At 42.9% G+C, this 13,599-nt stretch overlaps 1 protein-coding gene across 1 annotated transcript in view; it reads left to right on the top strand.

The window, feature by feature from the left end:
* The window catches only part of TSPAN14 (tetraspanin 14), a gene marked incomplete in the record, with an annotated part of 52,364 nt that overhangs the window by 20,525 nt on the left and 18,240 nt on the right, over positions 1-13,599 (top strand). Inside the window, 1 exon segment of the mRNA XM_015825997.1 lies at positions 3,237-3,334. Within this exon segment, the coding sequence (XP_015681483.1) occupies positions 3,254-3,334 (81 nt within the window).

Genomic DNA, 13,599 nt, shown 5'->3' on the forward strand with positions numbered 1-13,599 from the left:
ACATAGATTGGAGAGCTGCTATTGGGGAAGAAAACCAGATGTTGGATCCCAGCTGTACAAAGCCACACACCATGGAGATTTCATTACAACCCAAAGAACAAAACTGTTGGGGGACGCAAATGCGTCCCTTCCCCTTTCCACGTTATCCTCAGTGTTTCCTCTGTGCACCACTTGACAGCTGTTGGTTTCTACGTCCACCCTGAACTGAGCAGGGCAGGGCGCTGGTTCCCTTTCTCTAGAGGCGAGTTCTAATTTGGTCTCTGGGTACAATCTCTTTGCAAGAGAGTAAGGCAGGTAGCCTCAAAATGCAGAATTGTGATTGTGGCTGAGCTTCCCTTTTTGAGTGGTTTTTTTTTTAAAAAAAAAATTTGTCAGCTCAGCCCAGCTTCACCAAACTTTTGGGGATTGTGATGGACTCAGATGCTGCCTGTTTTAATACAGGTCATGGTTTCTATAGAAATAGGCTACCGAATAAGGACATCGTTAATATCTTGTACAGGCCACAGATATTATAACCGGGTTACTAACTTATCAACTGCAGCGATTCACTTAACAAGTGGGGGGAAAAACATCGTAAAATGGGGCAAAAGTCACATAATAAACGTCTCACTTAACCGCAGAAACTTTGGGCTCAATTGTCGTAAGTTGAGGACTTCCTGTGCTACACTTATAGTTATAGCTATTATTATGTGTAGGCCATCAAATAACCCAGAACTGACTCAGCCTGGCAACCGGTCCCTGGTGCCCAAAAGTTTGGGGACCACTGCTGTAGAAGCTAACCATGCTGAGCCTGAAGGAGGGGTCAAGCATGTCATTAGTGTTGAGTCCCTTTGCGCTCATAAGAGATCTAAGTCCAGCCCACCTTGAATTCCATTGATTCTCATCTACCACCAATTTGCTCTGACCGTTAGTTGTTCAGATTCTTGGAGAGAATCTTAACCTGCATTCATTTGAACCATTTTGGCTCCTGATTTCCGATGCCTGACACTAACTCTGTGTTCCCCAATAACATCGTCACTCAGCGTGACTCATGACAAATCCCAATTTAAAATAAAAAAATGCACAAGAAGTAAGGCAGGAAACATGGTGAACCTTAAAAGTGAGGAAGTCATAAAAATGATTGCCCTTTTCACCCATGCCTGGAAGCCATTGCCTATGTTTTGCAGACAATTTATTTATTAGCTTTCCACAGCTAAATGTGCCACTGGGGGATAAGCTAGCAAAATTTTGCAAGATGATCTATTAAACTTGGCTACCCTTTTAGTTTGTTACTAGACAACCAGTGACCTCTTGGGCCATTCTTTCAGAGACATTTCCTTATCGGATTCCACAAGGCTTCCAACAATGACAGAACTGGTAATATACTGCCTTGTCTCAAATAGTTGGGACTACTTTCAGAGATGTTTCTGCCTTGAAAATACCCAGGTTGAACTGCATGTTGTTGTTGTTGTTAATTGCTAAGTCATGTCCGACCCATTGTGACCCCATGGACAACGTTCCTCCAGGCCTTCCTGTCCTCTACCATCTTCCGGAGTCCATTGAAGCTCCCGCCTACTGCTTCAGTGACTCCATCCAGCCACCTCACTCTCTGTCGTCCCCTTCTTCTATTGCCCTCCATCTTTCCCAGCATTAGGCTCTTCTCCAGTGAGTCCTTCCTTCTCATTAGGTGGCCAAAGTACTTGAGTTTCAACTTCAGGATCTGGCCTTCTAAAGAGCAGTCGGGGTTGATCTCCTCTAGGACTGACCAGTTTGATCGCCTTGCAGTCCAGGGGAGTCGCAGGAGTCTTCTCCAGCACCAGAGTTCAAAGGCCTCCATTCTTTGGTGCTCAGCCTTTCTTATGGTGAACTGCATAGCGCCGTCAAACATCAGCACAAAAATCATTTTAGGACATTTTGTATGTTCTGCCACAAATGTATGATAATGTTTGTCGTAAAATGTTGGGTAGAATTTGCCAAATTTTAACTCCATGCATCCGGATTTTGGACCCATTCTATAAGCTGGCCCATTTGAAGTCCCTGGGTTCAAAATATTTTGCCCAACGGTGCAACGTTAGGCCCACTTAAAGATTACAGGAATCAGAGTTTTAGTAGTATGTACGGTAATTATTTTTTTTTTGGAAAAAAGCTGTTGGCGTGTTATCCTTTCCATCTGGAATTTGGCATGAAAAAACAAGACATGTGATTGCAAAGTAGGAGGAAAATGCTAATTAATGGCTGAAGTTTGATAACATTGCACATAATTCTTAATTATCAGAAACCGCTGGCCAAAGCATTAATCTCAATCTTCAGTTTCCTTGCATTCTGGAGGGTGAAAACCCAGTTAAAGGTTGCCTTAACTCTGACCTTACAGATACGTTTGTTTGCCAGTATTTGTTACCTTGGGTTAGATAACAGCAAAAATGTTTTTAATCCATAGTTCTCTTAACCAAAGTCATTTTTCTTTCTTTAAAATGTATTCTTAATAAAAAAAATTTGTTTCATTAGGGCACGGAATGAATGTTGCAATCTTGGCAAAAGATGAAAAAGTACATGACCGTTGGGTTTTGCACAATAAAATGTTTGTTAGGGTAGTGAATAATTAAAGTTATTTAAAAGCAAGAGCTTATCGGCTAGCTGATGTCCAAGTCATGTTTATTTCTAGGTTTCTGTTTCACTACTTCAGCTTTTCTCTCTTTCTTTTTCTAAGATCTTCAATCAGTGCCCCCCAAAGGAGGATATAGGCTCCCCCCCCCCCAAAAAAAAAAAAGTAGAACAAGGGCAAAGAACATGGGCAACCATCCCAGGTTGGGATGGTCTCTGGTGCACCATCCAAGCTTAATATATAAATTTGACCGCTTGGAAATTTGCTTTAGACTGCAGTGCTCTGAAGATTTCTTTGGGGCACGTTATACTAATTTGAACCTTTTTGGGATAGCTACACAAAACTCCCTTTTATGACCCCTGTAATCCCTTAATCTAGGGCAAAGTCAAGGCGACTATATGTATCTGAGCATTTACCGGCTGGCTGCCCTTCCTGATGCCTATGTGGAGTACACAGCAGATATATATTTTTTTTCCTTGAGGCTAGGAGAGAAATATCTTTTGCTGCCTAGGATTGAACTTTCAACCTTCCGAGTGGGAGGCGAGCGTCTTCCCCGCTAGGCCACCGTGCTGCTCTTATTTGGATAGCTACATAAACTGAATCCAGTGACTTCTCTTTTGCTAACCGGCAGTTCTCTCTCCCTGGTTCTGCACAGTTGCTGCCCTCTAAAAGATGCACTACTACCGATATGCTTCTGCTGAAATCAGCTGTTGGTATAAATATCTCCTCTTCAGCTACAACATCATCTTCTGGGTAAGTCCCAAGTCTGTCTGTCTGTCTGTCTGTCTGTCTGTCTGTCTGTCTGTCTGTCTGTCTGTCTGTCTGTCTGTCTGTCTGTCTGTCTGTCTGTCTCTCTCTCTCTCTCTCTCTCTCTCTCTCTCTGTCCCTCTCTCTCTCTCTTTCTCTCTACCTCCTCCTACTCTCCTGCTCCTTCTTCCTTCTCCCTCTCTCCCTCTCTCCCTCTCTCTCTCTCTTCCTCTCCTGCTCCTTCTCTCTCCCTCTCTCTCTCCTCCTCCTCCTCTCCTGTTCCTTCTCTCTCCCTTTCCCCCCTCTCTCCCTCCTCCTCCTCCTCTCCTCCTCCTCCTCCCTCTCTCCCTTTCTCTCTCTCCTCCTCTCCTGCTCCTTCTCTCCCTCTCCCTCTCTTCCCCCTTTTCTCTCTCCTGCTCCTCCTCTCCTGCTCCTTCTCTCTCCCTCTTTCCCTCTCTCCTCCTCCTCCTCCTTCCTTCTCTCTCTCTCCGGCTCTCCCTCTCTCCCTTTCTCTCTCTCCTCCTCCTCTCCTGCTCCTTCTCTCCCTCTCTCCCTCACTCTCTCCTCCTCCTGTCCTCCTCCTTCTTCCTTCTCTCTATCCCTCCTTTTCCCTCCCCCCTTCCTCTCTTTCTCTCTAGTGAAAATCCACCTTGTCTACCGAGAAAGTAAACACTCACCTAAACTAAGCCTGCCTCCTTATGATTTCATGAAGATTTCATTTTCTCCGCCACGGTTGACCTTGCCTTCGTGTGAGATCACCCACAAGAGGTTGTAAACTGAAGAAGCTTCTTGGGTGAGAAGGGAAATGTTTTCAAAGCGGGGACACCCCCCCCCCCAAAGTCCAATTGCCTTTTTTTGAACAGCACCTGGATGATTGAAAAATCTTCTTGGGAGATGTTTTTCGACTTCTCCATCTTGCTTCCGTGCCCTGGGATTTTTCTGCTGGTGTGTCATCCAAGTATGAACCAGCTCTGATCCTTCTTTATTTCTGGGACCAGACAAGACCAACGATCTGAAGCTCCTGTTCAGATGTTCAACCATTACAATGTATGATTTCCAGTATATTTCTGTTCCTGGGTATTTATTTATTTTTTATAGCTTGTTCCTAGTAAACAAATAACCGAACATGATCTCGTGGTCAGTTTTTATAGCAAGGAATTTGAATCTTAATGCTGCTTGTTAAACGTTAACAACTTTTTAAAGTTGAACTTGACTCCCAGTGATTCATAGGCTTGATATTTATTTTTATTTTTTTTTAAAAAAATCCAGTCTTGCTTACAACTCTGGTATTTCCGGGTACTAAGCGGAGCTGACTCCACTTAGCCTCTTTTGAAATCATCTAAGGTTGGCCAATTATGCTACTATGGTTCCAGGATAAATAGCAGAAATTGCAAGAACATTGTTCTGAAATCATACTTTTATTATTATTATTATTACCCTCGTTATTCCGCGGACACAGAAAAAGATGCTTCCAGACAAGAAATAAGTCGTCCACGGTCCCATCTGAATATAAAATGCTTGGCAAAAATTGCATTGAATTTTTCTCCTTTTTAAGTTGGTGGCAGAAAAATAATCTTTCACGATAGCTCTCGTGGGTCTATTGAAATAATTCACTGAGATGCAGTTAAGAAGATAATAGTGTTTCTGAGATGTTAGTCGTGGATTCTAATTAATAATATTTTGCTAAATGTAATTAATTTCTAAGATGGTTATACCCGCGAAAAGGCTTGTCATTCTACATTGATTCGGGGTATTAGCCAGGATATAGGAATATGATTGTTAATAGAGATATTTTTTTTTTAAGGAATAGAATGGAATGGAACGGAACGGAATGGAATAGAATGTAAAACAGAACATAATAGAACAGAATAGAACAGAATATGGAATAGAATATGGAATGGAATGGAATAGGATAGGATAGAATAGAATAGAATAGAATAGAATAGAATAGAATAGAATAGAATAGAATAGAATAGAATTTACAGGATACAATTACAGAATAGGATAGGATAGGATAGGATAGGATAGAATAGAATAGAATAGGAATAGAGCTGGAAGGGACCTTGGAGGTCTTCTAGTCCAGCCCTCTGCTCAAGCAGGAGAGCCTATACCATCTCAGACAGGTAAATGTCTAGCCTCTTCTTAAAAATCTCCAGTGATGGAGCACCCATGATTTCTGGAGGCAAAGCTGTTCCACTGGTTAATTGTCCTCACTGTCAGGAAGTTTCTCCTTAATTCTAGGTTGCTTTTCTCTTTGGTCAGTTTCCAACCATTGTTTCTCGTCCTTCTCTCTGGTGCTTTGGTGAATAACGTGACCCCCTCTTCTTTGTGGCAGCCCCTCAAATACTGGAATACTACTACCATGTCTCCTCTATTTCTTCTTTTCTTTAGACTAGCCAGACCCAAGTCCCGTAGCCGTTCTTCGTATGTTTTAGTCTCCAGGCCTTGGATCATCTTAGTTGCTCTTCTCTGAATTTTTTCCAAACTCTCAACATCTTTATTGTGATATGGTGACCAAAATTGGCTGCAGTATTCCAGGTGTGGCCTTACTAGTGTTTTATAATGCGGTACTAATACTTCATGTGATTTTGATTCTGTGCCTCTGTTTATACAACCCAGGATTGTATTAGCTGTTTTGGCTGCTGCTGCACACGGCTGGCTCATAATCAAGTGATCGTCCATTAGGACTCCGAGGTCCCTCTCAGTGTTATTGTTTTTAAGCCAGATTTTGCCTAATCTGTACTTGTGCCTTTGATTTTTCCTGCCTAAATGTAAAACTTTGCTTTTCTCCATGTTAAAATTCATTTTTTGGGGGGGATAGGGCCCTGCTGTTCAGGTTTGTCAAGAATAGACCTATGAACTTAAGGGCAGTAGCCCTGGGAAAGCATATAGGTAATTTTTGACGTACAAACATGTGTTTAGTGACTGGTTGAAGTTACAACAGCACTGAAAAAAAGGGATTTGTGATCATTTTCACACCAGCCTCCCCAGGGTCACGTCATCAAAAAGTTGGCAACTGGCATGCATTTGTGACAGTTGCGTTGTCTCTTGCATGAACAACATTTTGTAATCTTCTTAGCCAGCTCCTGACCAGCTGGAAGCCAGATGTGCTTAACAACCGCACAATTCCCTTAACGATGGCTGTGATTCGCTTAACAACTGTGTGGCGAAAAGGTCGTAGAATGGCGCAAAGCTCACTTAACACCTGCCTTGTTTTAATGATGGAAACCGGGGGCTCCACCGTGGGTCCTAAGCGGAGGAGCCCCCCCCCCGTAATGGAGATGTCTTTTTGCTTTTGTTAGCCTCCCTCTTCCGTACGTTCGAATTTCGCTGGCGTAATTGTTGAACGTGAGCAGCGAAAGGTCCTCATTTTGAATCAGGAAATTCGCAAATCCTAGCGGGTGTCCTAAAATAGATTTAAAAGCAGCCCACACTTCCATTGTCAGCTGGGAGGAAGGAGAGGAGAGGAAACTGTGGGGGGACCTAGCTTTCCATCTGCAGTTCCATCCAGATGGTCATCACTTAGGAGGAACTTTGCGGATCGAATCCAGATCTAATATTACTGGCAGTAGAATTATGCAGTCCTGGAGCTCACATTTCATTCTGGCAGTCTCAGTGTTTGCTTTGTGGCATGCTTTCTTGGCTAACAACGGGCAACCTTAGCTTTTTTAGGATCAGAATCAGAATAGAGCTGGAAGGGACCTTGGAGGTCATCTAGTCCAACTCCCTGATCAAGCAGGAGACCTTATACCATTTCAGACAAGTGGCGGTCCAGTCTCTTCTTAAAAACCTCCAGTGATGGAGCGCCCACGACTTCTGGAGGCAAGCTGTTCTACCCTGTTAATTGTCCTCCATGTTAGGGAGTTTCTCCTTAATTCCTGGTTCCTTCTCTCCTTGATTAGTTTCCATTCATTGTTTCTTGTCTTGCCTTCTGGTGCTTTGGAGAATAATTTTGACTCCCTCTTCTTTGTGGCGGCCCCTCAAATACTGGAATACTGCTATCATGTCCCCCCTGGTCCTTCTTTTCTCTAGACTGGCCATTCCCAAATCCTGCAACCGTTCTTGATATATTTTAGTCTCCGGGCCTTTAATCATTACACAATGGCTGCCAAGGACAAGGAGAAATATGCACGTTCTAAGAAAAGATAAAGCTGTTTAGAAAAGTTGCAGACAGGTGTTAAGTTTGAACTTTTGCATTTCCCCAAATGCATTTTTTTTTGGGGAATCACATCTGAAGCATTGTACACACTGTAGGAACCCCGTGTCCCACTAAATCATGTTTCTTCGTCAAGGTTATGAGTTCAACTAGCTTCTTTCCTGACTTCCACTAAGGAAATAATCATTCTTAAAGGGAATACTCTGCCGATTTGTTTTGTTGGCTGACTCTCGGTCCTCACGAAGCTTGAATCCAGCAGAGGAGGCACCTCCAATACTTGGTGAAGGATAGTTTGCTAAAAACGTGCTCCATTGCCTTTATTAAGTTTTGAATTATGATCCCTTAAGAACAGAGACTGGCAGGGTTCCAGCTGGGAGGAATATTGGATGGATTGATTGAATTGTTCAATTGCCGTCGAGTCAGTGTCAACTCTGAGCAATCACATAGGTAGACCTCAAGTTGATCTGTTCCTTTAGGTCTTCCCAAAGTGTATTTATCGCCACAAGCAATTGCTCAGGCAAAGATTAAACTGTAGATGTAGATGTAGGTGTTGAGACACTAGAAAGAGTGTAGAGAAGAGCAACAAAGATGATTAGGGGACTGGAGGCTAACACATATAAGGAACGGTTGCTGGAATTGGGTATGTCTAGTTTAATGAAGAGAAGGACAAGGGGGGACATGATAGCAGCCTTCCAATATCTCAGGGGCTGCCTCAAAGAAGAGGGAGTCAAGCTATTCTCCAAAGCACCTGAAGGCAGGACAAGAAGCAACGGATGGAAACTAATCAAGGAGAGAAGCAACCTGGAACTAAGGAGAAATTTCCTGATAGTGAGAACAATTAATCAGTGGAAAAACTTGCCTCCAGAAGTTGTGAATGTTCAAACACTGGAACCTTTTAAGAAGAGACTGGACAACCATTTGTCAGAAATGGTATAGGGTTTCCTGCCTGAGCAGGGGGTTGGACTAGAAGACCTCCAATGTCCCTTCCAACTCTGTTTATTCTATTCTATTCTAGCCTATTCTATTCTAGTCTAGTCTAGTCTAGTCTAGTCTGCATTTTACTCTGCATTCTATTCTATTCTATTCTATTCTATTCTATTCTATTCTATTCTATTCTATTCTGCATTATACTCTGCATTCTATTCTATTCTATTCTATTCTATTCTATTTGCAAATCAAAGAACGTCATAAACCTTTGAACTGTCTAGTTCTTCTATCTTCTGAAATGAGGTTCTCCCTGACATCTGTGTAGCTTCCACCTTGTTATCATGTCAAGCACAGGAAATCAGGAGTCCAGGCAGTTCAAATGAAACTGTATATAGGTTTGTTGCTAACTAAAGTTCTCTACAAGAATCTGAGTTCCTAATGCTCAAAGCAAACAGGTAGTAGACAAGAATCAACGGAATTCAAGGTGAGCTGTTCTTATATCTCTTGTGAGCACAAAGAGATTCGAGACTGATGATGCATTTGACCCCTCCCTCGGGCTCAGCCTGGTCATCTCCTACACATCGTTTTCTTACTTACTTTCATCTTTCTCATCTTTCTGGAGGCTTGTCCAGAGAGCTAGAATCCTCACATAATGTATCCATTATGTTAAAACCGCACCTCTAAAGTAATTTTTGCTCTACTGTTTTATATATATATATTCCGTGAAGCAATTGAAGGATGGATCTTGTTCTCTTGAAACTCTACAAGCCTTGTAGGGAGGACATAAAAGGACAAGTTGAATGTGGAACGTGGATTTGGATCCTGTCCCTTCATCCACCCATTTGAGCAATTCCAGCTTGCTTCCACTTTTGCGAGCATGCAGATCTACTGTTATTTCCTGTCTCCCAAGGGCAACAGTCTGGCCTGTATGAATAGCTACTTGATTTCCGTAGAGACAGTTCAAAGTTCTATTGCCATTGTGCTTTGTTCTTTGATTGGTAGAAGGATACAGTTTCATCTTTGTCTGTGCAATAAGAGACACTTTAAGTCTGGTTTTTTCAGACTGAAATTGAAGTCTCTTCTGTTGTGTCATCAAGAGCACTGAGGCGCAGCTTCTGAAAGAAGGTCGCACAAGTCACAGTTGTGTGAGTGAAGAATAAGGAAGAAGGAACTGTTAAAAGCAGAGCTTTCTTGGTGCCCCTCACAGTAGCTAAGAGGAAATCATTGAATAATAAAATACCCAGCCATTGAAGGATGGGAATGTTTCTTTCCTTGTGTGCGACATTTATAAACATTCTTATTGATTGAGACTTGGTGGCACACCATAACTTGATTGATTGATTAATTGATTGATTGGTTGGTTGGTTGGTTGGTTATGCTCTATCACGTCAGATCATTCCTAGTGATCACACAGATGGATCTTCTCCAGGATGATCTGTTCTGGACCTGGTCCTTCAAATCTTCCAAAGGTGCACCTATCAACTTCTGTAATGGAGTCCATCCCTCTTGCTGTTGGTTACCATCATCTTCTCTTTCCTTCCATCTTTCCCAGTACTATAGACTTCTCAAGAAAGTTAGATCTTTGCATAATAGGCCCTCAAGATGATATTTGGAGCTCTGCCATTGGTCTACAGGAAATCCCTTCCATATTGTTCTAAGAATCCTGCATGGATGGGTTTGTGAGTCCACCAGAAGTCAAACTCAACTCAAAGGAGCTTCGTTGTGTTGGGTGTTTGGACAAGGATGACCTGTTCCTAATCTGGCCTTTCAGGTCTTCCAATGGTGCTGTAACCAAGTCTATTCATCTTGCTGTTGGTCATCCACTTCTTCTCTTTCCTAATACTGAATCACACGTTGATCAGTTTCCATCCATTGTTTCTTGTGTGGCCTTCAGATGCTTTGGAGAATAGGTTGACCCCCTCCTCTCTGTGACAGCCCCTCAAATATTGAAACGCTGCTATCATGTCACCCCTGATCCTTCTCTGAGCCCAGTTTAGCCATGCCCAGTTCTTGCAACCATTCTTCATATATTTTAGCTTCCAGGCCTCTATTTATTTATTTATTTTTTGTTCTTCTCTGCATGCTTTCTACAGCCTCAACACCTTTTTAATAGTGTGGTGACCAAAACTGGATGTGGTATTCTAGGTGCATCTAGACAGAATAGGAAGGATGTTGTATCTTTGCAGACGAAGCAAAAGCAAGCAGGATTATGCATGTGCTCTGTTAGCAGGAAAACAGCAGCAATGTCCATTTGCTGAAGCAGAAACATCAAATGGATTCTGGTCCTCAGCCATCTGGATCTCAAGAAGAGTCCTTTCAGCTGATGAGAGACTATAATTAGACTAAAAAGGAGCCAGAACTTATTGTATCCTCTCTGTCACATTTTTTGTGGTAAATCAGAATAGAATAGAACTAGAAGGGACATTGGAGGTCTTCTAGTCTAGCCCCTGCTCAAGCAGGAGTCCCTATATCATTTCAGACAAGTGACTCTCCAGTCTCTTCTTAAAGACCTCCAGTGATGGAGCGCCCACGATTTCTGGAGGCAAGCTGTTCCACTGGTTAATTATTCTCACTGTTAAGAAGTTTCTCCTTAATTCCAGGTTGCTTCTCTCTTTGGTCAGTTTCCAACCGTTGTTTCTCGTCCTGCCCTCTGGTGCTTTGGAGAACAGTTTGACCCCCTCTTCTTTGTGGCAGCCCCTCAAATACTGGAACACTGCTATCATGTCTCCCCTATTTCTTCTTTTATCTAGACTAGCCAAACCCAAGTCCTGCAGCCATTCTTCATATGTTTTAGTCTCCAGGCCTTGGATCATCTTAGTTGCTCTTCTCTGAATTTTTCCCAAACTCCCAATGTCTTTTTTGTGATATGGTGACCAAAATTGGCTGCAGTATTCCAGGTGTGGTCTTACTAAGCATTTACAGAGCGGTACTAATACTTCATGTGATTTTGATTCTGTGTCTCTGTATATACAACCCAGGATTGTATTAGCTTTTTTGGGCTGCTGCCACGCACTGCTGCTTTATGTATCAAATCAAATAGAAAATTTGATTTCCTGGTTTGGAAACTACACCTATTTAGAATCCCATTTTTTCTCTCTCTCTTCCACACGTTCACGATGTCTTAATAAATCTGCATGTTGTCAGGAGAAAAGTTGAAAATACAGGATCTGAAACTTGGACGGTTTTTGAAGTCTTAAGTAATCTTGAAGCCTTTTGTATAAAATGCCCAACTGGAGTTGATTGACAGAAGTAGAAGAAGAAGTTATTCCCCCTTAAGCTAGGTAGAAATGATGTTCCTCAAACAGGTTAGGGGTGATTTGGAGCACGTCATATAAACTAAGATACTCTTCAGAGCTAACATAAAAAACCAGTTCCGTATCTAGACACGCTTGCTCCAAACTGGGAAGTGCATAGAAGGTAAGAAATCTCGCAAAGCAGCAAAATGGCTTTTAAGGGTCATTTTGTCATGCTTAGAACATAGAACACAGAACATAAAATAATAGAGTTGGAAGGGGCCTTGGAGGTCTTCTAGTCCAACCCCCTCGAGTAGGAGACAGACCCTAGAACAGTGGTGGCGAACCTATGGCACGGGTGCCAGAGGCGACGCTCAGAGCCCTCTCTGTTGGCATGCGCGCCACCACCACCAGCAGCAGGTCCATCAGGCCGCCGCCCGGAGCAGGAGCCCCACCCAGCACAAAGGAGGCGAAGTGGCCGACTAGCAAGCTCGAGTAGAGGTCGTAGAGCAGAGGTCACCAACCATTGTCGATTGGTGGACTGGAAGAAAAGGGAATGGGAAGCATTTTACATGCACGCATGCACACACGGGGCCACGAGCACGCACGCGCTGCAAATGGTGCGGGGCTAGTGCCTGTGTGATACTCACTAGCCCTGCCCCGTTCTTGAGTGGTGCAGCGCCTTGTATCTGCAGCCTGCGACGCGGCGGCAGCCATATTTTGCGCCTTGCAGCACAGTGGCCCATTTTTGCGCCCCTGGTTTTTCTGTACCAGAGGCGGCACTCAGAGGCACCTCCTTGCCCCCCCGCCCAGGGTACCACAATGCTGATGCGGCCATGGAACTTTGTGATAAATAAGTGGGTTTTGGGTTGCAGTTTGGGCAACTCGGTCTCTAAAAGGTTCGCCATCACTGCCCTAGAACATTTCAGACAAAGGGTTGTCTCTTTTTCAAAGCCTCCAGTGATGGAGCACCCACAACTTCTGAAGACAGGTTAATTGTTCTAACGGTCAGAAAGTTTCTCCTTAGTTCTAGGTGGCTTCTCTCCTTGGGTTAGTTTCCATCCATTGTTATCTTATATTGAAACACAATAGGAGCGTAAAAAAACTGGCATTTAATTTACAAAGGTCTTCATCTGGGCCATGGTATTTGACTCCAGAGTAGCCACAATAATCGTTTTAATACTGCACTCAACCCCAAATTTCCCTAACCTTAGCTCTGACTCTGAATATTCCTCTCTCTGTCTCTGTTTTAAATTACCCCTAAATATTTTTCTCGCCTGAAAATTCTGTTTTCCTCTCTGACTTTATGCAACAGTGAATTAGCAGAAATGGTGCCCCGCTGTGCTAATTGTTTTGAGCTCAAAATAAACTTCCTTTGAACAGACAGAGGGCAGAGCATGCGCCAGTGTGATGGGAAAATAAACGGTGTACTGCATTTCAATGCCTACTCTGGTTAGTGGGGGAAATTGGTTCTAACACAAGAGTTCCCGGTCCTATCTGAAAGTAGGTCTGTCTGTCTATCTACCTACTTACCTGCCTACCTGTTTACTCATCATCTGTCTGTATTCCTCCTCCTCCTCCTCCTCCCTCCCTCCCTCCCCCATTTGCTTTTTTCTATTGTGCTGCTTTCCCTTCCATAGACTAGTATTTATTCCTCTTATAAGGAGAATAGATAAGAAAATTCTCTTCTACAAGAAACAAAGATGTGAGGTAGAATGATCCAATTTAACACGCTCCTCAGCAAATAGATTTTGGATTCATTCATTTCATTTCATTTCATTTTATTCAATTTGTATCCCGCCCTTCTCCCGAAGGACTCAGGGCGGCTCACAACATTTTTTAAAAAACAAAGACAAACCCACACACCCCACCGAATAAAACCAAATTAAAACCAATATTTTAGTGTTGTGGTAATTAAAATTTCTAAGAAACCCAATTTAAAAATCCTCCCTAGG

Source organism: Protobothrops mucrosquamatus, unplaced genomic scaffold (assembly GCF_001527695.2).
Source record: "Protobothrops mucrosquamatus isolate PMUCROS unplaced genomic scaffold, P.Mucros_1.0 scaffold2923, whole genome shotgun sequence".
NCBI lineage: Eukaryota > Metazoa > Chordata > Lepidosauria > Squamata > Viperidae > Protobothrops > Protobothrops mucrosquamatus.